General features: G+C 40.1%; 1 protein-coding gene across 17 annotated transcripts in view; it reads right to left on the reverse strand.

Annotated features, from left to right (window-relative positions):
* Positions 1-24,383, reverse strand: part of PHF20L1 (PHD finger protein 20 like 1) — a 79,395-nt gene that overhangs the window by 12,782 nt on the left and 42,230 nt on the right. For 15 of the 17 annotated variants that reach the window (XM_060201131.1, XM_060201192.1, XM_060201189.1 and 12 more), the window contains 8 exons: positions 22,700-22,888; positions 22,225-22,431; positions 16,425-16,481; positions 15,159-15,266; positions 11,590-11,754; positions 6,201-6,382; positions 4,951-5,050; positions 2,942-3,137 (listed from right to left, as the gene is read on the reverse strand). In XM_060201131.1, coding sequence (XP_060057114.1) covers positions 2,942-3,137; positions 4,951-5,050; positions 6,201-6,382; positions 11,590-11,754; positions 15,159-15,266; positions 16,425-16,481; positions 22,225-22,431; positions 22,700-22,888 — 1,204 coding nt within the window. The remainder of the gene's footprint in view (positions 1-2,941; positions 3,138-4,950; positions 5,051-6,200; positions 6,383-11,589; positions 11,755-15,158; positions 15,267-16,424; positions 16,482-22,224; positions 22,432-22,699; positions 22,889-24,383) is intronic. The other 2 variants (XM_060201160.1, XM_060201196.1) reach the window with 2 other exon arrangements.

Here is a 24,383-nt window from a genome sequence, read left to right on the forward strand (position 1 = left end):
GTGTGGTGACTATTTCTGCACAGGTAGTTATCTTAGTTGGATAAAGTTCTAGAAGCGGAATTGCTAAACCATGTCTGACACACAATTTTACTTTCATAGAACTTGTCCAGTTGGTTTCCAGAGAGGTTGTATTAACTACATCCTCGATGACAAAGCCTGTAACAAAGCCCTAAGGAAAGATCTGAGTCTGATATGGCCTAGTTCATTCTGTAGTAATTACAATGCCACTGGAAGTAAAGTAGGAATTCTTTCATCAGAGTTGAAGTAAAGAGAGGAGGCATAAACGGTTCAGACACTCAAGGAAATTTATGAGTTAGTAATTTCCAAGGTAGAAAAAAAAAAACACAAGAGTCAAATTAGTTTTCTTGGAATAATACCTATGTAGTGTTTCAGAAAACACAAATTTAATCTTTTGAACTCCTAGCAAATTAATGTCCATGCAGACTATTTAAAAGCACTAAACTATATCAACTACATCGTATAAAGAGGGTTGAAGCCCTATGCACCACGAGAATCTTGGACAAACTATAAAGCCCCTACTGGAGGCTTAGAGAAAAGGCACGTGGACTACTATCCTAACAGGTTCAACTCCAGGTATGAAGGCATGCTTCCTTCAGCGACTGTGGTTTGCTATTCTTGGAACAGCTGGGGGGGGGGGGGATTAGGAGAGAGTAGGCATGGAAGACATAGCAACATAATATAGAGCAGACGGAGTCCATATGGTGTGATAGATGGAATCCGTACTATGAACAGACTCAACACCTGCATGCTGAAGAACTGGGACTTTATTTGCTGTGCACCAAGAAGGTATTGAGCTGAAAGGAGATAAGCTCATCAACTCACATCTTTTTTTTTTTTTCATTTTTTATTAGTGATTTAGTAATCATTAGCAAGACTGTAAAAGAATTCCACACAGTTCCCATCACCAGAGATCTGTGCCCTATTCCCTCCACTGGAAACTTCCCTGTTCATGATCCCTCTGGAAGTGTGAACCAAAATTCTTTATGGGGTGCAGAAGGTGGAAGGTCTGGCCTCTGTAATTGCTTCTCTGCTGGACACGGACATTGGCAGCCTGTTTCTATCTTTCCCTAGCAGGGTAGGGCTCCAAAGAGGTAAGATTTCAGGAACCATTGGTGAAATCATTTGTCTAGGGAAGTCAGGTTGGAGTGATAGTAGCATCTGCAACTAGATGCCCAAAAAGCAGTGAGATACTAAAGCAAGACAAATGGTTTAATAAACAGGAACCCAGAGGTAGGAGTAGAGCAGATGAAATTAGGAACCTTCAGGTGGGATGAGACTAGGAAGTCTATTTTAGGTACGCTCCAAGGGGCTGATTTCTATAGTCATTTTTGCCTAAGCCTGACAGCTAACATGCAGGTGGACTAAAATTTATCTGGGAAGATGGTGTCAGACTTGAGAGTAGGACTAGAAAGCCGGATTAGGGAACAGAATAGCTCCCAAACATGAGCAAAGTATATAAACACAATTAACTGTTTACCCCATCAATCTGAACTGGGGCCCATATTCCTATTCAGCACAGGAGCCTGTGTAACCTGAGCCCTGTCAGTCTGAGCTCGCAGTCCATGGTCACAGATAGGAGCATTCTAGGCTGCACTCATTTCAGAACAAATCTTCCTCGAGAACCAGAGTAGGATGACCCATTTGCTGCTCTACAGTGAAGGCATGGTCCTGGAGAGGCCCACAAGAGGGATCATGATGACAGTATTCATGGGAGCAATCAATGACGGTGGAGAGAGGGATGCATCAGAAGTCTAGGTCCACCCTAACTTTGTGGGAATGCAAGGATTCCCCGACTAGAGCCCCAGATGGTGGAGGGCCTGCTACTGACCTACAAGGCCATCATCAAAGTGAGCCAGGCCTTCACCCATATCCAGCTCTTGTAGTCCTCTCTTCATCTGCCGAGGTTAGACTTTCTCCCAGTTGATAAGGTGTTGAGTGTCGCTGTTGTAGCCAAACCGGTACTGGGTTTATGGGTTGTGGATGGAATGGACCTGGGGTTTCAGTGGGATCTAAGTTAACCTGAAGTTTTACTGCACTGCACTTGCTTGATGATTTTTTTTTATTAGTGATTTAATAATGGCTGACAAGATCGTAGTATAGGAGGGGGACAAGTGGGAACTGTATGGAACTGTACCCTTTACAGCATGATCTCAGCTATCTTTTATAAGGTCACAATGACAACAGTACCCAGCAGACTGAAATAGTATGAGCTGAATGTGTACAAGCTGAGAAGCACCTGCACAGATGTGTGTGTGTGTGTGTGTATGCTTTTTAAAATTTGTTTTTGAGTGAATTTGTTGTCAAGTATTATGAAGAACTGAACACAAGGGCTTTAAGAACATTCTGATGTGTGGTTTAGGGAGGTTCAGATTTTTGTAAGGGAAAACAGTACTAGTCAGGAATGACTGGAAGTATTTGGTGCACAGCAGAGAGATGGACAGACTGCACAACTGGTTGGTCCTACAAACTCAATATTAAGGTCAGTAAAAATACTATTAAACATATTTCATCTTGACAGCAATCAGGAAGTACACAAAATATAGACTTACTAATAACTGGACCTCATTCTGACAAGTGCACAAAAATGTGGAGTAGGGACAGGCGCTGTATCTACTTTCATTCATACTTGTTCAGGCCCAGGGAGCCTAGTGGCTAGAGCGATGGACTTGTGAGGTCCCACAAGTGCCACAGCAATGCTCTGGTGTTCTCTCTCTCTCTTTCAAGACAATTATAATAATTTGTTCCAGGAGAAAAGGCATATGAAGTACATATTCAACCAAAAGTCATGAATCTCTGTTTAAACAAACATTACTTAACTATCATGGCTCCCAAACTGCTAATATGAAACATCAAAGGGTCACCTGACTCCGTCTGAATTAAATTCACCCTGCAATGTGACCCTCCTGTCACCTCCACTTACTTGAGTATTCCAATCTTCAGCTGCAATCCACGCAGCACTTCTGTGACACCGTAGACATCAGCAAGCAGATGATGTGTCGAGACGATCTTTTTGGCATTGAGATGAGAATAATTTTCTTTTAAAAATGACAGCCCACACATTCTCCCGTTATTCAACCAGTCCTTATCGTAACGATATTTGGCGTTCCACCTCTGACCTATGGATGAAGTTGGCAATAAAATCACAAGATCCCACTCAGATTTCCCTTTATTGGCACCCTATCAATACCACTCAGTAAGCAAGGCAAGCCTGAACCCAGGTCTTCACACACGCTGCTGTGTGCAGGACACTGGGTGAAGAAGCACTGCCAGGCTTCCAATGCTACAGCTGCCACGTCAGTAGTAATTACATGGTATTATGACTAGGTTTCTTACACATCTATTTTCCCTATTACACAGTCATATAGTAGAAGGTCTTTTTATTAACTATTCCACTAGAAATAAGGACATACAGCTTTAATTGAACACATGCTGTCTCTGCCTTGGGAGTTCAAAGTATAAATATGCAGAAAGCTGATTCCCTCCAGGAGTCTCCAGCAAGGCAGAAGACATAAGATGGAAGGAACACTCAACAGGGAGTCAAAAGGCACAGATTCTGCTCTTGGCCCTGCCGTGTCTAAAGTTATCCTTGTGAGTAAGACGTTTTGTTTTCTTTGCTCTAGTTGTTTGACCAACAAGGAAAAAGGGATTGTACATGGCACTTTGCTCCAAAATTAGTTGGCCATGAAAAAAGTTTCTCAGAAACTTTTTGAAAACCATGTCTGGAGGAGTGTTAAGAGTAAGTCTTAATCAACAGCCACAGATAAAGCTTCTCAGAATTTCATACAGAGGCATATACTGGGTGGGCTCTGCTTCAGCACAAAGCCATAGCTCTGTCCCTTAAGGTTCTGATTATACTGAAGAATTTATGCTGACATTTTCAACAGCTGCCTGAAGAATTTTTTAATTGAGGGGATTAATGGTCTACAGTCAACAAGAGTTAAAGAGTTAATAAAGTTTTTGGTAGATGTGTGTACTGTCTCCATTCTCTGCAAAACATTCTAACCCTCCACCATCAGGCGCCAGGTCTGAACCCGGCCGCAGAGTCCTTCACTTTGGTCCTTCTACACCAAACCCAGTCCAAGTTCTGCTCTGTGTTTTCCCTTCTGTTCTTATTTCTTAATTTCAGTCCATGAGTGAGATCATCCCATACTCCCTTCTCTCACATGAGTCCTCTGAGCTCCATCCAAGGTGAGGTGAAGAAGGTGAAGTCACCATTCTTAAGAGTTGGGTAGTATTCCATTGTGTATCTAGACCACAACTTGCTCAGCCACTCATCTGTTGCTGGACACCTGGGGGTTGCTTCCAGGTTTTGGCTATTACAAACTGTGCTGCCAAGAACATAGGTGTACACAGATCTTTTTGGATGGGTGTGTTGGGTTCCTTAGGAACTGCAGGGCCATAAGGCAGGTCCATTTCTAGCCTTCTGAGAGTTCTCCAGACTGCTCTCCACAGGGGCTGGACCCATTTATCTTATTTTCTTTTCCTTCCCAGCAGGGTTCTAGCTGAGGCTTGGTGCGTACACAATAAAGCCATTACTCTCAGTAGCCATTCTAATGCCCCCCCCCCTTTTTCCTTTACTTTTTTTCTCTTTTTGATAGAGTGAGACTAAGAGAGGAGGGAGAGACAGAGAGGTAGACAGACAGACACATGCAGTACTTTTCACCACTCCTGAAGCTTCCCTCTGAAGGTGGGCCCCTGAAGCGAGGTCACTGTCTGCGCTTGTATGGGTCCTAACAGGTGTACCGTGACCCAACCCACCTGCCTGTGCACGTAGTAAGGGGAGATTATTCTAGCACAGTAAAATGGGTACTGCTCTCAACATGTTAGGAGAGTCTGCCTGACAAAGAGACAACGGGATCTTACATAGCTGTGGAGCTCAGAAAGACTCACTCAGGCACCTTACAGCAGGCACGGTGACGGAAGACTCACCAGGAGGGTCTCGGCACACGTAGCAGAGGTACTGCTCAGGAATGCTCTCCTCCAGCAAGCCCATGCACAAGCTGTGTTGCCAGCATAAGCACTCTTCACACTGCCAGGGAACAGGAGGGCTTAGTAACAGTGGTTTAGTCATTAAGGATAAAGGCGTCTTCCTTCCCTTTCAATCAGCTGACCTTATTCTAAATAGTAAAAGCAAATTAACTGGAATTTTCTTATGAATCTTATCTTCATCAACTATTTCAAAAACTACTTGTCGTACCTATTAAAATGTGCTTTGATAAATAACTTAAATCATAAAAAGAAAGTCACAAGACTATTTCACTCACCTATTTCCCACTGATACTTAAAACTCTTTAAAACTTACGTATTAAAGTGCTGGAATCACTTATTGCAAGCTGGTGGCAGTGCCTACCGCAACACCCTCTGCAGTGGTGCGCTCAGGTGAGGGTACGGCAGGTACCAGGTGTAAGTACCTGCTTTCCAGGCAATGCCCCCCCCCACCTCCCCCACCTGCAGGAAGGAAGCTTCATGAACAATGAAACAGATCTGCAGATGTCTGCCTTTCTCTCCTCCTATCTCTCCTCCCAATTTCTCTCTGTCCTATCTAGTAAAAAGGAAAGAAAGGAAATTAAAAAAAAAAAAAGATATTTAAAGTCTCCTTACAGAGAAAACTATTGAAAAAGGGACACAAAATGTGATTACTCTTTCTTCATCTCTGTATTGACATCTTTAAGTGTCTTTACAAAATCTGGGTTATGCTTCCTTATTTTCTGAAGAATACTCTCTAAGCAGAGGGGTTGATTACGAGTCACCCTCACAAGAACATTCCCCTTCAATCTTTGTGAAAGAGCGGGCATTTTGCTATTTCAATATATGCTGCTGTGAATGCTGCTGACACAAAGGTGATTAAACAACAGAAACCCAGGCCAGTCACGTGCTGCTTTATGAAGCTGCTCACCTACAGAACAGCTCTGAAAGAGAAACTCAGCTTGAAAAATCTCAAAAGTTAACATCCCGGCAAAGGGATATTCATAGATAAGAAACTGCCCGCTCGTAAGTAAGGAGAAGATTTCTCAACCGCTAGTGCTGGCACGTTAGATGTGAGAGGCGAGAGGCAGTTCGAAACCTCTAGCTTCAATGGCGCGGCTAGTGGAGTAACGGCGGCCTCCCCCCCCCCCCCCCCCCCCCCCCGCTGCTTGTTACTGAGCATCTGAACTAAGCCACTCAACACCGCAGAGCACCTGGATCATGAAGCCGTTCTCCTCGTCCATTTCACAGACACACCGCACAATTTCATTCAGAGCGTCATCCTCATCCTGGGACTCTTCAAAGTTGGTGGAATCAAAGTCCTGATTGTACTCATCTCCACTCAGAAGCAAACTCTCTGTTGAGGAATCATCTAGGAAGTCCACATCTGACAAGTCTGGAATATAGCAAAAAAAAAAAAAAAAAGAGCATATAGTTTTTCCCATCTTCATGTAATTACTCAGAAAGCAAAGAGCTCTGAAGAATGAGTGCGAGTCATTAAGTATCTAGAAAGGGAGGGCAAGCAAATGGGAGGCGATCACGTGTCTCTGAATTGGTGATGACTGGCGCAAGGCGTGAACTGCAAATAACTCAACGTGCTCTCTAAGCGCTCTCTAACTAAGCGGGTGCTGGGTGGTCACGGCTAAGGATGATGCTGATAATTTGAATTTACAAAGTTGTCAAGTACATTCACAGACATCGTTCCTTTGTATCTTCACAAGGATCGTGGGTAGTAAACAGACTTGTACCACAGAGACAGACACTCTGGAGAGGTGTGATACAGTGTGTCTTGACACAGACACTCCAGTAAGGACTTGAAATACAAAATACATGACTTGCTTGAAGAATGCAGTCACTTACCAGTAAGGCAACTGTATAAAGGACTTAGTGAATGTGAAGCCTGTCATTGTTTCCTCATTATTTTAAATTATTTATTATTTTTTAATTTGATAGGACAGAAAGAAACTACAAGGAATAGGGAGAGGGAGAGAGACACCTGAAGCACTGCTTCACCACTTGTGAAGCTTCCACCCCGCAAGTGGGGACCAGGGGTTTGAACCCAGGTCCTTGTGAGTGGTAACTATGCTCTCAACCTGGTGAAAACCACCCAGCCCCTCGTTATTTCTTAAACTGAAGTCATAAAATCCCCAAGGCGGGAGGGTCGGGCGGTAGCTCAGTGGGTTAAGCACACGTGGCACAAAGTGCAAGGACCTGCATAAGGATCCCAGTTCGAGCCCCCGGCTTCCACCTGCAGGGGAGTCGCTTCACAGGCGGTGAAGCAGGTCTACAGGTGTCTGTCTTTCTCTATCCCTGTCTTGCCCACCTCTCTATATTTCTCTCTGTCCTCTCCAACAATGAATGACACCAACAATAACAACCACAACAAGGCTACAACAACAAGGGCAACAAAAGGGGGGGGAATGGCCTCCAGGAGCAGTGGATTCATGGTGCCGACACCGAGCCCCAGCAATAACCCTGGAGGCAATAAATAAATAAATAAATAAATAAATAAAATCCCCAAGGGATTTTTAAACTTATGATAAAAAAAACCTTCAAAATTGATACATTCAAGAAATAAGATTATGTGGGTAATCTCTGCATACAACTTGACTTGAATAACGGATTTTAGATTTTTCAATTACAACTGTTGTCAAATACCACTATACAGCTCAGGGTAATGTGAAAAAAACTCAAAGCAAATATTTTAAGGGAGTTATCTGTGACAGAAGAAATTATGAAAAAGCTTTCATGCACACAGAAATGGAAACTGAGCCATCACAAGATATGTGGCAGAAGTCATTAACGCTAATTCCCAACATGGGGACTAGTCAGGGGAGCAGTCAAATATCCTGAATCATACCCAGACCTGCTTACTGCGTGGGCAAGACAGTATAGTGCTCATGCAAACAGACTCTGATGCCTTAGGCTTCAAGGTCCCAGGTTCAATACTCCACACCATCATAAGCCACAGCTGAGCAGTACTCTTGTAAAAACAAAAGAACCAAACAGACCAGCTTATCATTCATCTCCCATTGCTTAAGAGTTTTCGAGAAAGCAACTGACACTGTTAAACGTTCCATCATCAGTTAGTGCTGAGGCCTGATACATATCTATCCATTCATCCATCCATCCATCCATCCATCCATCCATCCATCCACAGCAGTCACTTCAGATTTGTGGAAGAGGTAAGCAGGGAGTGAATATATATGGAAAGTTTTTCTTTTCATATTTAATCATATCAGTGAAAGTTGAGTGATTCAAACGAAAAAGTGTTACATATACGTATTAAATGACTAAACATTTTACTAGTCTATTTTATTTCTTCCTCAACTAAGTAATCTCAGATATTTTGAGTTTATTTTAAAAACAATACTTTACAGAACAATGAATTCTCCTTAAGCCTTAGGACATAATGGAGAAAACTAAGCTCAGTAGAAATACAGGAGTATAGGAAAACATGCAAGGAGCAATAGATTGACTAGATAATAAAAAAAAAATCTTTTTTAATTGCCACCAGGGTTAAGCTTGGCGCCTACATAGGGAATCCACTACTCCCAGCAGCCATTTTTGTTCTTTTTGTTTGATAGGACAGTGAGAAATTGAGAGGCATGGGGAAAGTTGAGGGAACGGAGAAAGACACCTGCAACACTGCTTCACTGCTCATGAAGCTTCCACCCTGGAGATGGCAACCAGGGTTTGAACTGGGGCTTTGGGGATGTCAGCACATGCTCTAACTGGATGGACCATTGCCCAACCATAACATACAACCTTTCTAAAACTGGCAGTTTCTGTTATTTTGAGGACTTAAGGAAATCAAGTCATTACTAATTTTGCTGGTTTAAGTCCAAATTTAAAGGTTTTTTTTTTTTTTTTTTTTAACAATTCATTTACTGATTCATGAGAATGACTGGAGGAGAAAGAACCAGACATCACTCTGGTACATGTGCTGTCAGGGATTGAACTTGGGACCTCAGGGTTGATGGCAACCAGGGTTTGAACTGGGGCTTTGAAGATGTCAGCACATGCTCTAACTGGATGGACCATTGCCCAACCATAACATACAACCTTTCTAAAACTGGCAGTTTCTGTTATTTTGAGGACTTAAAGAAATTAAGTCATTACTAATTTTGCTGGTTTAAGTCCAAATTTAAAGGTTTTTTTTTTTTTTTTTTTTTTTTTAACAATGTATTTACTGATTCATGAGAATGACTGGAGGAGAAAGAACCAGACATCACTCTGGTACACTCTGGTGCTGTCAGGGATTGAATTTGGGACCTCAGGGTTGAGAATCCACTGTGTCACCTCCGGACCACGAAATTTAGAGTTTTCTTTTGGGCTTTCTTGAATACAAAGTTCATGTTTCAAAAAGTTAGACTTGACCACAGATCAAACAGTTTCAAGTACTGTCTCAGTATGTCTATGATATTAAATGGATAATAATCCTAACAGAGTTAATGTTAATTTAAAATTACTTTCACTGAAAGGAATTGCTACACATCTCACGTTTGCACGATCAAAATAATGTTGTATGGTGTTAGAATGCAAATCTTAGAAATTGACAGGAAAATTAAGTTTTAATTAACTTCCAAGCATCAAATAAACAATCTTTTGCGTCCTAGGACTGAGCCCCTGCAGCCACCTGGGCGCTAACTCCAGCTGAGCAGCTATAGAAATCTCCTTCGCTTTCCAACTGCTTTCCCTGGACCCATGACTGCCGTTTCTAGAGGATTCTCAAGAGTAGTTTCCAGATCAGCGTCATTTGGGAACTTGCTATAAATCAGAAATTCTGATGGTGAGGCCTGGACTGTGTTTTAACATGTACTCTGGGTGGCTCTAACAGACCAAGACTGGAGAACCTCTGGCCTTTACTAATACTTTCATTGCAGTTGTTTAAACCCACAGGGGAAGGGCGGGGAAAAGACACGGAGGATCTGAAAGAACTCCGTCATGAGGTTTCTTCCCTCCTCGCGCCTTCTGGTTTCAGTGTGGCACTGCCAACTCACAAGTAATCTCCCAGTCCCTATCATGACAAAATTTCCAGATCTTGATGGCTCATGGTGTGTTCTTACGTAATTCTTTCTTTCTCTTTCTTCCTTTCTTTCCTTTCTTTCTTTCTTCCTTTTTCTTTCTTTCTCTTTTTTACAAATATTTATTCCCTTTTGTTGCCCTTGTTGTTTTATTGTTGTAGTTATTGTTGTTGCTGGATAGGACAGAGAGAAATGGAGAGATGGGGAAAGAAAGGACACCTGCAGGCCTGCTTCACTGCCTGTAAATCGACTCCCCTGCAGGTGGCAGACAGGAGCTCTAACAGGGACCATCACGTCATTACGCTGGTCCCTGCACTTTTTGCCACCTGCACTTTACCCGCTGCGCTACTGCCTGACTCCATCATGTGCTTTCCTATCTGTTACTCAGCCCCACAGAATCACCTAAATGATGTCTATTTCTAGGAGTCCCCTTTCCAGAAATCTCATTTAACTGTGCGGTGGGAGAAGAGAGTATGCCTTAAAAGCATACTGGCAAAATTATAATGTCCACTGGGCGTTGGAGCCACTGGTCCAAGTGGGGCAAGGAAGATTCACTGTTGGAAAGGCTGGGAGGAAAAGTTGTGTCCAATTTTTCCCTATTGTCATTTTTTAAACTAAAATCATTAAGTACCACCTTCCCTCTTTAAAGTAAAGGGAAAGACATCCTTTTCTCCACCATAAGTAAAATAGGAGTTAGGCCTGAAAGAGAACTGGTATTAACAGAGTGAAAGGTAACCTGTAACCTAGTATCTAACATGAAAGACACTTAAAAAAGATGAGAAGTGATCATGCATCCTGAGCATTTACATAAAAATGATAACCCCTCCCTAACTCTTCATTTCAACTCTTCTTCCTACTGGAGTTCTAGTCTCAAGCCACGGCTATGTCAGAAGCTGAAAGTCTCTTCTCCCATTTCTTAAAATACTGGAAAATAAGAGTCCTCAAACCTTCTACTGCCAGGAATGGATCTGCAGGAAAACCTGCTATTTTAACTGCAGGGTCCTTGCAGTCTGACACGGTCTTCTACCACAAGAGTGTGTCCAACACCTGGCTGTTCCACATTACATATCTGTTCCACAATTATGTGATCAGGATTCCAAAGTGCACTTTTAAGGCTATGTTTGGTTGATGAAAACATTATATTTGAAGTCAAGAAAGACCCTAGTTTGTGTTTAAATTCTAATACTAATAAGGACAGTGAATTACATAACCTATAAGCCTATGTTCATTTAGACAATGTACATATTATTATCTACATTTTATGCTGGGGAGACCGCACACACACACACACACACACACACACACACACACACACGTACACAGAGGCACGCACAGGAGTATAGTATATACTATACAGTGTATAGTAGACGCTAAGGCTTTCTTTACCATCTCATCTACATTCCAGTCTAAAAGCCAATCTTCTTCATCTGAACTAAAGCTGGCTCAGAATGTTGCTATTTCAAATTATTAAATTGTATGGCCTTTCCAGAAAAGCCCCCAGCAAAGCGTGTTTCATTCTCAGTTTCACATTTAAGAATCTCAAGATTTGTTTTAAGCATCATATGGTTCCACATACTTTCACCACTAAGATCAACTGACAAAATTGCCCTTGGATACTGGTAAGCTGCATTTTTCTCCGTGAACATGCTTCGCAGAGCAAGAGAACTCCCAGAGGATCGAGTTAGTGGAGAAGAGCATCTTTCCAAAAATTCTAGGGAACTATCTTCATAGTCTGAGTAATCTGTAACATAAGACACACAAAGGAACATTAGCCAAGTGTCAGCAACCAGAAGACTCACTACCAAATGAGAAAGGCATGTTTCAGGATATAAATAATCACCAATCACTTCCTCCTCTCGCGCATGCACAGCGAGGTCATTAGACAGTAATGAGTTGACTAGGCAAGGACACCTAAGAGACAAGACCACAGGTAGTACATACCTGGCAGGGATCATGAGGCTCTGATTATCTCAGTAAAATCTTGATGAGCAAGACAAAAATGGAAAGGTGATTTCTGTACTTTAAAAAGGTCCAGTCTATTCCCCAGGTGCTGGTAGAGCTCAGGATTCGAGCTGCCTCTCCCCAATGGTAGGCTGTACTCTGCCTCTGCTTCCTCCCCGCTTTCTTTTCTTTTTTCTTTCTTTCCCTTTCCTTTCCTTTTCTATCCCTTTTATTTTTCACCACTATCATCAAAGGTCTGTGTCACCATCCCCACAGATAACCACTATAACTCTCCCAGTCTTGAAAAGTGGTTGATATGTTTTTATTCACATTTATATACTCCATTCTCTACATGCCATGCATTCTTTGTGTTTCATATAGGAAACCATCCTGTAGGTGTCCATCACCCCCTTACTGGCCTCACGGAGCATCATCTTCTCCAAGTCCAGCCACTTTATCCCAAAGGACACACTGTCACCCCCTCTCATTGCTGCGTAACACTCTGTGGAGTCTATATCCCTTATCTTCTTTATCCAGCTATCTGTTGAAGGGCATTTTGGTTGTTTCCAGGCTTCTGCTATTGTGAATAAAGCTGCTATGAACATGGGGGTGCAGGTGTCTCTTCAAATCAGTGTTAGTATGTCTCTTGGGTAAATGCCTAGCAGTGCAATTGCTGGGTCCTATGGCATTTCCATTTGTAATTTTTAAGGATTCGCTAGACTGCTCTCCAGAGAGGCTGCACCAGTTAGCATTCCCACCAGCAGTGTGGTAGGCTCCTCTGTCTCCACAGCCTCTCTAACATTTAGCTTCTGTTTCACTGATGGAGCCCACTCTCACAGGTGTGAGGTGGAATCTCAATGTGGTTTTGATTTGCCTCTGATAAGTGAATTAGAACATTTCCACACACGTCTGTGGGCCATGTGCAGGTCTCCTCTTTAGAGAACCCTCTATTCATATCTTCTGCCCACATTTTATTTGGGATTTTTTTTTTTTTTTTTTTGAGCTGTAGTTGTTCTTTATAGATGTTTGGTATTAACAGCCTTTCTATAGTGTAGTGTGCAAATATCTTTTCCCATTTGCTGGGTTTATCCTTATGAAAATTCTTTTGATGTGCAAGAGCTTTTTAACTTGACATAGTCCCATCTGGTCATTTTTGGTTCTCCAAAATATTCTCCAAATATGTCTTTAGTGCTGAGGTCCTGAAATGTTTCACCAATGTATTCATCTATGAATACAAAGGTCAAATATCCCGACCTTTGATCCATTTTTGAGTTAATTTTGGTGTGTGGTGTTAAGTGGTGGTCTAGCTTCATTTTTCTGCATGTGGCTGTCAAATTCACCCAACACCATTTGTTAGAGACTTTCTTTTTCCCGGAGGACAGTTTTGGCTCATTTCTCGTCTATCATGGGCCTATGCATGTGTGGCTTTAGTCTGGGCTCTCTATCCTGTGTCCATTTTTGTTCCAATACCACACTGTTTTATGATGTAAACTGAAGTCAGGAATTGTGATGCCTCCATTTTTCTTATTTTTCCTAGTGGTTTTTCTGTAACTCCATATAAAAACATATTTTCCCAGAGCACTGAGCAGCTCTGGTTTATGGTGGTACAGGGATTGAACCTGAGAATTCAGAGATTCAGGCATGAGAGTCTCTTTGCATAAACATTATCTACCCCTACCCATACCATATAAATTGTTGGGTGAGCTGTTCAATATCCTGGAAGTACGTCAGTAGGATTTTAATAGGGATCACACTGAATCTATAGACTGCTTGTGGTAGGACTGCCATTTAATAATATTTATTCTTCCAACCCATGAACAGGGGGAATGCTCTTCCACTGCTTTGTGTCATCCTCCATTTATTTTAACAATGTCTTAAATTAAAAGAGTTTTCATCGAAAAGATCCTTCACCTCCTTTTTAGGTTTATTCCTAGGTATTTTAACTTTTTGGATTCAACTGTAAGTGGGATTGCTTCACTGAGTTCCGTTTCCTCTGGCCCATCTTTTGTATAAAGAAATGTCACAGATTTATGAATATTGGTCTTACCATGCCATTTTCCATGCAGCATTTAAATACACCTGATGCTCAAAGTTTGTAGCTTGTGCTATGAGGTTCTGGGTGTGGGTGTGGGTGTGTGGGTGTATGTGTGTGTGTGTGTGGGTGTGTGTGTGGGGGGTGCTTTTCTCTTGTTTTCTTTTTACTGTTTCTTCCACGAATGCACGTGACCCTCAAAGTTTGTAGCTTGTGCTATGAGGTTCTGGGTGTCTGTGTCTCTTTTTCTTCTTTTACTGTTTTATCTGTTTTCTCCCAAGCACAATCTTTCAGCCACTGTTACTCACTGACCATGCCCCCATGTAACTTAATTCTCAAATTCTTAAATTCTATCATAAAACACTCTCTACATTAATTTATTACTGATGTTTGAATTTAACTCTAATATCTTTGCTCTGTAATTATTCTTCTCTATGTTTTGCTCTGTATACTATTGTTTTAGGTTTTCCCCCAAAGTCCCCTTTTAATTTTTGTCATTACATTCTATGCTTCTATTCTTTTAGTATTCATATTAAGAGCTCTAATATGGACTCAATTTGACTGGAGGCTAAAGCAATGCATTTCTTTCATTCTTCCAACACACGATCATAAAAGCCACGGAATACAAGTCTGCCTCTGTCTATTTAAAAGTCACTATGATTGTTAGCTATCTTTATCTACAATTCTGTCTCCCCCACAAATCAAACTGACATTTATTTACATTGACTTCTTTTTTCTTATTTACATTTTTCTTTTACATTTATTTCTTCGCCATGATCTCTTCTAGCCTTCTTTCTCAAGCCTTCCTTTTCCTCTTTCCTTCAAGATACATTACTGATAGAAAAATACCTTTGTTCTCATCCCAAAGCTGCATTTTTCTTTTACATGTTAAAAGTTAATTTAAAAAAAATACCCAATTTTAGGTTGGCAATTAATTCCTTTCGATCAGGGAAGGGCTCTTTGTCAGGATCTGGTTCAATATAATGCTGGAAACCAAAGTCTTCAATCAGTTTCAAGATTAAAAGTCATCAAACATGGTTAAACAAAAGCACAAACCACTGCACATTTTCAAAGTCAGCAAGACAATCAACAATTAAGGGACTCCCAGGAACACGAGGGTCTTATCATGTCTGCATTTTGGTGAAAGAGAAATATCACTTTAGCATACTCACCAGGATGCTTACATTTTTTCTTCTTTTTCTTCTTCTTCTTCTGTTTTGGTTTGTAGTGATCTTTTTCTCGCTTCTCTCTTTTTTCCTTATCCTTTTCTTTTCTCTTACCTAAATGATAAAAGTGAGTAGGTCAGTAGTCATGACTGGTCCTGAGTTGTGTTTTTGTGGTTAACCTAAAAGCAGCATTTATGTTTTAATCAGCTATTCCAGTCACCTGCCCAGAGTGGATGGATTCAATTAAACTGTTCCTGTCATGAGTCTGGAACTCCTGATTAGCTTATTGGACTATAAGAGGGGGTCTTCATTAGCAGTGTTGAGAAATCCCAACTCTGACACCTTAAAGTTAACACAGACAGTAGTTAAAATCTTTAAATGAGTAATATAACTCAGTTTCCTGATGTGGCAAGAAATGAACTCCATAATTTAAGAAAGACTTAACTGAGGAGACTCAGCATATCTATAAATAGTTCAATTAGAAAACTTAAAAATATATATATGAATGTCCTCTCTTTGGAAAAATAAAAAATGAAGTAAATCCACAAATAATTCCTCAGTCTTTCAATACTTCCCAGTGTGTACCAGAATGAAGGCTAAAATGCAAAGAAAAAAAAACTGTACTTCATCATGCTACGCTTCCCCAAAATCTTAAAAGCATTTGTTTTCTCCAATTATATGAGCTCTGACAAAAATAATTGATGCTAAAGCAATATCCTAGAACATTTTCTTTAGAATTCATCTTATATAGACATGCATATATACATATACATATGTAGGTATACGTACATACATTTGTTCAACTACTGTTTTAGCCTAGAGGTCAGTGACCGTATTTTAGCCAACTTCCCAGCTCCAGTCAGTAGTCTATTCACAGTTAAAGCTGTTGTCCATTCTTTCAAATCTTTTAGGCATTTAGCACGTAAGACAGAAGAGATAGCAGATAGTATTTTTCTTTACTATGGCAGGTTGAAGAAATTTTGACAAAGAAATTACTTAGTTTATCTACCATTAGTTTTTTAAGTCTCAGTAATATCAAAATGGTGGCTTACTTTAAAATGGCCATTATTTTAACTAAAGACGTTAGACACAAACTTCTGAGAAAGATTTAGACTTGACAGAAAATAGAAGACTGTCAGAGCTCTCAAGACGCCGTCTAGAGCTGAGTAGCGCTAACACATTTATAAATCAGAACTCAACAAGTAAGGGACAGACTTTCCTCCCACTCTCAAGCTTTATAGTCTTTTCTTAAAGATTGCTTTCTGTTCATACCAAAAGATGTTGAGCTTTTTTCTTCCACTTTCACTTTTTTTTCTGTTTTCGAAATTCCTGCAAGTTTTGGGGGGGGGGGGATATGGAGGTTTAGTTAGAAAAGGATAGAAGTATGGAGTAAGTGCTTATAAAACTTTACACATCTGTTCTGCTTAAGGCCCGCATGACATCATATGGTAACAAAGAAGTGGAATGTTTTTCCTGTAGAAACGGTCAACTTAAGCCTGCCTTGTGTTCCTTCAAACTAGGCAGATCCAGGCACGACCCTGATGAGACTCTTCCATGTCTCTCTGTAAGCTTCAGTTTCCATCCCTGTCCGTTATTCTAAGACCTACTTTGTATTGTTATACGAGTTATGAGTGAAAATAATTTCTAAAGCTTACACTATTACTTTTTTTTAATCTTTTATGATAAGGTAGTAATTTGTTACTTCTAAAATAGCACAGATAGGGTTCTAAACGTAGAAGATGTCAAGATAAAGTCTTTGGCAATCAAGATGACACTGAAATGCACTGAAAGTCGCAGGTCCATGAAATATTTCCATTTTTGTTACAGTCACGACAGGAATACTGTAAGTCATCCCAATGAAATATTAAACTTCCTATTCAAATATTCTGGCTTTCAAAAACCTGCACAAAATGTTTAAACTATTATTTAACCTCCACTGGCTGAAAAAATGTGTATCTTTCAGATACATCATGAATGCACTATGAAGTCGTGATAAAAAAACAAAACAACTTTTACAGATATGGTTTAAATATAAATGTAAAATATACAGGCTTACTTATACACGAAATAAGTTATCCTAATAACAATCAAATGTAATGATTTAATAAACCAAAACACATTTTAAAACAATAGTATTCCTCATTATGAAACTGGCATACAGATTTCAATATGCCTCAGTTCCTGTTGAATCAATCGCAATGCTATCTTAATTTTGTCTAAAGTTACTCTAAAATCTTACTGCATTTAAAAAATGCAATTTCAGTCTACTAAATTATGCTTCCATTCCACCATTGTGAGCTATTTGTTTAAGACTTCAGAACAGTATGAAAAATTGGCATTTTATTCATCTCAAGTATTTTAGGAAAATTTAATCATATTACTTAAAACTTCACTCAACTTAAATTATGTTAATAAGCTCTAATAAATTCAGTTTCATATTAAGAATACTGATTCTTAAGAGTCTGTAAAAAGATCTGTACAAATCATATTACTACACAAATCATATTACTGTACAAATCATATTTTAGTAATATGATCAATCTACTTTGAGTCTTTCATTCTCAAGACTGTTGGACAAATGCATTACTACTTTTTGACTAACTCGGACACCAAAATTCTACAGGTTTGATGCAGTTTCTTGAAAAAGATAAAACATTTACAGTACAAATGAGAAACCTTGAGTGGCAATATATGCCTATATAGAAGCATCACGTATGAGTGATCACTGCTGCCTGGGTTTCTGATTCTCTGAAGCACTGAATGCTGGGCTAAGATGTAGAATGTCACTGGAATTCTCTGGGGAGGTTATTTACAGGAAAGTGTAGGATTTCTCCAGCACTTGGAAGACAAAATAAGTATGGAACACTGCTTAAGAATACACATCACAGAGCAAAAACATTTCCAGAGCACTTTCAGGAATGGCAATTCCCAGACCTTGATATTTCTTAGGTAATAAACCTTTCAAAGGAAAAAAGTGGGGCACTAACAAAAGGTTGTCAACTTTTATTACACATAAATATGTTGGGGAAAAAAAAAATATATATAGCTAAGATAACTTTTATATTTGCACATAAGTCGAAAAATAAGATGTAACTATTCTATAATTCAACAAAAAATAAACTTTGTTTATGAGAAATTCATTATGCGGTCGCATTGCCCTTGTGCTAGAATATGGGACATACGCACCATCAGTTTATAGAATAATGGTGTTTAAGCTAAATTTCATAACAAATACTTTCTTCAAAGGAAATGCTATATGAGATTCTAATACATCATAAAACGATAAAAACAAAATTTAAAAATCAAGTAGGAGAGGATACATCTCTGAACCTTCTTCCCTTGAACACAAGCTGAAACACACTAGTGGAGAGCGGATGCTTAAGTAGGCTACGTGCTCAGAGACTCCATGGAAACCTCTGATGTACAGGTCAGGGACATTCGGTAGGAGGCTGGTGGTAGATTCTCTGGTTACAGTTTTGTTGTTTCACACAACTCTGGGAAAAATGTAAAACAACAGGCTTCTAAAAAGTGAATGCAAATGTGATGTAAGACATTGAAGTAAAGGCTGGTTATGCAAAAGCCTTTCATGCCTGAGGCTCTGAGGTCCCAGGTTCAGTCCCCAGAAATACCATAAGCCAGAGATGAACAGTGCTTTGAGTGGATGGGTATCTTTATTTCTTTTTGTATCTTTCTCTAATTAAGATACATAAAATACTGGGGGGGGGGGAGGCATTGATATAAAAAATAAAGACCATTTTAAAAACAGCCCAACACTCAAACACTAAATCAAAGGGACATGTACACCCTTACGTTCACAGCTGCATTGTTCACAACAGCCAAAGGTTGGAAGCAGCCTAAATGCCCATCAGCAGATGACGGGCTGAAGAAGCCCTGGCACATGCATCCCATGAGTACTACTCTGCAGTTAAGAACAAAGGTGATCTTATGTCCTCTGGGACAAAGTGGATGGAACTGGGGGTGATCATGCTTAGTGAAAGAGGTAAAGAAACAAAAGACAACTACTACTCCTATGCACAACTTTCGAGCCTGACTACACGAGCCTGACTACACGAGCCTGACTACACGAGCCTGACTACACGAGCCTGACTACACGAGCCTGACTACACGAGCCTGAATACACAAGCTTGACTACACGAGCCTGACTACACACACGCACACGCACACACATACACATTGTTTCTAAATTTGTGAGATTTATGGTGGTTATATTTGTGACATGAGAGGGTGGGAGTACCGAACTTTGTTGATGGGTATGGTGTGGATCTCGGTTCGAGCCCCCAGCTCCCCACCTGCAGGGGGGCTCACCTCACAAGCGGTAAAGCACCTCTGCAGGTGTTTATCTTTCTCTCCCTTTCTCTATCTTCCCCTCCTCTCTCAACTTCTCTGTGTCCTATCCAATAAAATGGAAAAAATGGCCTCCAGGAGCAGGGGATTTGTAGTGCCGGCACTGTGTCCCAGCGATAACCATGGAGGTAAAAATAAATATAAATAAATATAATAAAAATAAGACCAGCCATTAAAACTGTTAGGTAGTTGACAACAACCTTTTTGTCATATTAGCCTAGACAATGGCACGACCTACGTCTGTGGTATGATGTGCTGTATTCGCCAAACAACAGTACCCTCCATCCAGTTACCTCAGAGGACTCACTACAAGCTCAAGAATGTGAGTCCGACGGCAAGTCTAAGCTACAGTGTTCACTTACGAATCTCTACATTTAATTCCAAACTGATTTCTGATACGACTTTCAGTGACACTGAAGGGAAGCCTTAAAAAGTTACTGGTCTGCTAATTCATATCCACATATTACAGTGGTATACTATCCATCTCTCTGTCTAATGGTCATACGCATTTCAACTAAAATGTTATATAGTAAAACAGACAATGATTTGGTTTTATATATTAATTTGTTCAAAACATTAAGATGTGGTATTGAAGGTATTTCTTTCAATGGAGAACTAAATACATAGACTTTTTGAGAATTCTAAATCAAAAATCAGTAATTCTACCACATGGTGATGGCTTCTTTTGGAATTAGCATAGACTCTATTAAATGTATGATCAATGATTTAAATGAAAATCAAAATTCCGGGGACCAAATAGTGGCACCCCCAGTGAACACAACAAATTACCATGTGTAAGGACCCGGGTTCTAGCCCCCAGACCCCACCTGCAGAGAGGAACCTCCGTGAGCAGTGAAGCAGGGCTGCAGGTGTCTCTCCTTCTCTCTTCCTCTCTATCTCCCTCCTCCCTCTGTCTCTATCAAAAACAAAAAAGAAATATTTTTTTATTTAACTGTAATGCCAAAAGTGACCAGAGACACCATCTACTACAACTTTCCCACCAGTAGATAAAAAGTGGCTCTCAAGTACATAGATTCCTTTAATTTTGTTGAGAACAAAGAAGACAGGGCAGGCAGGCTGTACCTCCAGGGATTAAGACAAGTCAAGATGCTCCAGACTCTAGCTCCCCCTATACCAAGAGCTATCTTCCTTTCCTTTGAAGTGGACAGCCCTTAAAAGACAATTACATGAAGCAATTACAGAAGCCAGACATTCCACCTTCTGCTTCCCACAGTGACCCTGGGGCCATACTCCCAGAGGGTTAGAGAATGGGAAAGCTATCAGGGGAGGGGATGGGATACGGAGTTCTGGTGGTGGGAATTGTGTGGAGTTGAACCCCTCTTATCCTATGGTTTAATCAATGTTTCCTTTTTGTAAATAAAAAAAAAAATTTTAATTTTTTAATATTTATTTATTCTCTTTTGTTACCCTTGTTTTATTGTTGCAGTTACTATCATTGTCGTCATCGTCGTTGGATAGGGCAGAGAGAAGTGGAGAGAGGAGGGGAAGACAGAGAAGGGGAGAGAAAGACAGACACCTGCAGACCTGCTTCACCGCTTGCAAAGCGACACTCCTGCAGGTAGGGAGCCGGGGGCTCGAACCGGGATCCTTATGCCAGTCCCTGTGCTTTGCGCCATGTGCGCTTAACCCGCTGTGCTACCGCCAGACTCCCAAAAATATTTTTTTAAAAAGGCAATTACATGTAAAACACTAAGTGGAAATGCCTGCATGTGCAAAGTAACTTTGAGCCTTTCCAAGAAACTGGAACTACATACAACTGCTTATTTAATATTCTTACGTTTTTACTTTGAAAGAAGGAGTAAGAGTTAAGTTTCTTCAGTTAATTCAATCATTTTACTCTAATATAGCACCAGCTAGGAAAGTGTAAATTCTATTTTGTGTTCAACCTATGGAGCTGGTAAAGCAATTTCACTGAAGATACTCTAAAATAAAACTCCCCTCAATGCTCTTGGCTGCAAATCAAGAAACAGTATTTTCCAATGCTAATTCTGGCCTGACTCAATGCAGACTTCCTTCACTCATTTTATTCTAAGTTAGCAATTTCCTGTAAGATTTTATCCTTTTTTAATCTTTTACTACTGGATAGAGACAGAGAAATTCAGAGGGCATGGGGAGATAAGAGACAGACAGACAGACACCTGCAGCCCTTCTTCACCACTCATGAAGCGTCCCCCCTGCAGGTGGGGACCAGGGGGCTTGAACCTGCGTTCTTGTACACTGTAATGTGAGCGCTTAACCAGGTGCGCTACTGCCTGACCCCCGATCACATTCACATTTTCACTTCAAAATCAAGCTTCCTGTCTTTGTAGTTAGCTCTAGTGGTTTTTATTTGTTTCTGTTTGTTGGAAATAGGACATAATTAAGAAGCAGGAAGAAGGAAGTAGATTAGTAGTAGTGGATTATATCCAGGGACTAAGATAGCAAAATGATCACACAAAAGAGCTTTGCCGACACCTATACTGGGGAGAAAATATCCCTGTGGGAGTATGTCTCACCAATCAACATTTCCTCAATAAGGTTTACTGAAAAAAATTAAATAATATCGGTTAGAAAACCCAACAATAAGATAAAGAACAAACAGAAATCCTATCTTCTACAGAGGCTTCACAGAAGCATTTATGAGGAGGGGCTGTATGCGGCTAAGTATTTACACATCAAGATGTTCTCCACACTGAATTGTCTTTACCTGATGTTAGCGGAGTCCCTTTTCCATCAGCTATTGCTTTGCAAGGAGGATGTGTAAGCAGCTGCGCCTCTTCCTTCTCTATGCTGGGACTCTCCTTATGGGAAGAGGAATCCGTGGCTAGCGGTGCTGTCACTTCTGAACCACGACTTAAGTCAAGAGGGAGACAGGGTCCCAGCTTCTCAAGTGACAAATGAGTAACATCAGGCACTACACGAAATAAAGAATGCAAGGTGGTATTAACACAGACAGACTGGTTCGGGAAGTGTCCAAGTGGGTTAAAATGCTATGAGGTAACTAGTGCCTGGCACAAAGAAGGCACTCTAAATATTTGGAGAGTAAGTGAGGTGCTTACATACAAGTCCAAAAGAAGAAAGAGGAAAAAGCAGAAAATTCTAATGATTCAAATAACCCATTTCTTAAGTGTTTTCTTTATCTTCTTTTATGTTTGGTTCTATAGGAAATTAATATACATTACCCTTTGGTACTGTAGACTCTTGTGGATTTTGAGAACTGACAGAGAATACTTTCCCATCAGTGGCTGGAGAGGGAGGAGAAACCTTTTCTACAGAGTCATCAGGCATGGGCAAGGTGGCTAAACGCTGGGACCGTCTTCTCCGCTCACTATGCTTGAAAGGTCTAGGGGGGTTCACAGGCTGTGGAGAACCTAGAAAAAGATCTTCAATGTTCACGAAGCAAATACACGCTGGGATTATCTTACATATTTTAAGGCGGTAAATTGGAAAAAGGGTTCAAATTCTTCCCTCTGATGTTGTTATAGCGTATCCACAAGGAACGTCATGTTCCAAAGGTAAGCAGAGGCAAAAACTTGGGTTCCCATTCACACACACACACACACACACACACACACACACACACACACACACACACACACATTATAATCAACTTTCTTAAATCTAAGGTCTTCTCAAAACAACAGAAAACATGGAACACTAATTTCAGGCAGCTTCCCAAGTCAACAGACTACGGCTAGTTCTGATTGCAGATCACTGGCAGTCGCCATTTTTTCCTTGTGAAAACAGACTATGGTCAAAGATTAAAAGAAAAATTTCCCTTTTGCTTCATCACAAATCTAGAAACTCTAAAGGGGAAGGGAATAAGGGAAAGAACTCTGACATGCACGGGAGAGCTAGTATTTTATTTGCCAAAGTAAAATGAATATAAATAATTTTATCCCACTCTCATTTTCACAAATCTGTTTTGGCCTGATTCATTAAAAAAAAAAAAAAAGAATACAAACAACTTTAACCACTTATAATGAGCAACTAGTCAACTAGTGAGGATTCTGAATAGATGATGTTTCTGCTCTCAGGATATTTTGTCTGTTAAAACAACTTAGTAACTACAGCTTCTTCTAACCATGAAAAAACTTGAATATCGCTGTGTATATTTAGCTTTTATTATCTTCGTTCTACATGGCATGCAAATGTCTGATTTTTTTTTTTTATAATAAAGAGAATAACATAGACATGAACATACTTAAGTTAATTCAGAAGAAGGAAATCAGAGTGGTCTAACGAGGTTGTTGCTGTGGATATTTAATCTTATAAAAATCAGAAAGAAAAAGACAGGGTAGTAACAGAAAGTAAAAGGAATTGCTGTAGCACTGCACATTATCAAGTATAAAACAATTTAAAGATGTTAAGTATCAACACCATATGACATCGTAATGGTGAATAAGTACACTGTTTCTTGGCCAATGCCATAATAAAATAAAGCTTATGGGGGAACAATTGAGATCTTCCATTCTTTTCTACTTTTTTTTTTTTTTAATGTACATTATCAGGACAAAAAAGTACCAAAACCTGGATACATATGGTTTGGCAGAAACCATGAGAACTGAATGGAAAAGTAGGTTAATACACTTGATTTGAAAAATTCTCACCTTCTCAAAGAAATGACAGGGAATAGTTCATGAGTGGTGTGTCATATCTAACCCATGTGCTGTTTGCACAGTAAAATGCAGTGACTTGTAAACTGTAACTTTCCAGCTAAGTGTTTTTCATGACTCTAACTTAGAATATTAAACTAATATGAACAAATACATGGAGATTTTTTTGGGGGGTGTATATCTCCAAATCAAGCTGAAAGGCTATGCAAAAATTAAAGATTAACTCAGCAAAGATTAGTGGTATTGAAAG

This window comes from Erinaceus europaeus, chromosome 1 (assembly GCF_950295315.1).
Source record: "Erinaceus europaeus chromosome 1, mEriEur2.1, whole genome shotgun sequence".
NCBI lineage: Eukaryota > Metazoa > Chordata > Mammalia > Eulipotyphla > Erinaceidae > Erinaceus > Erinaceus europaeus.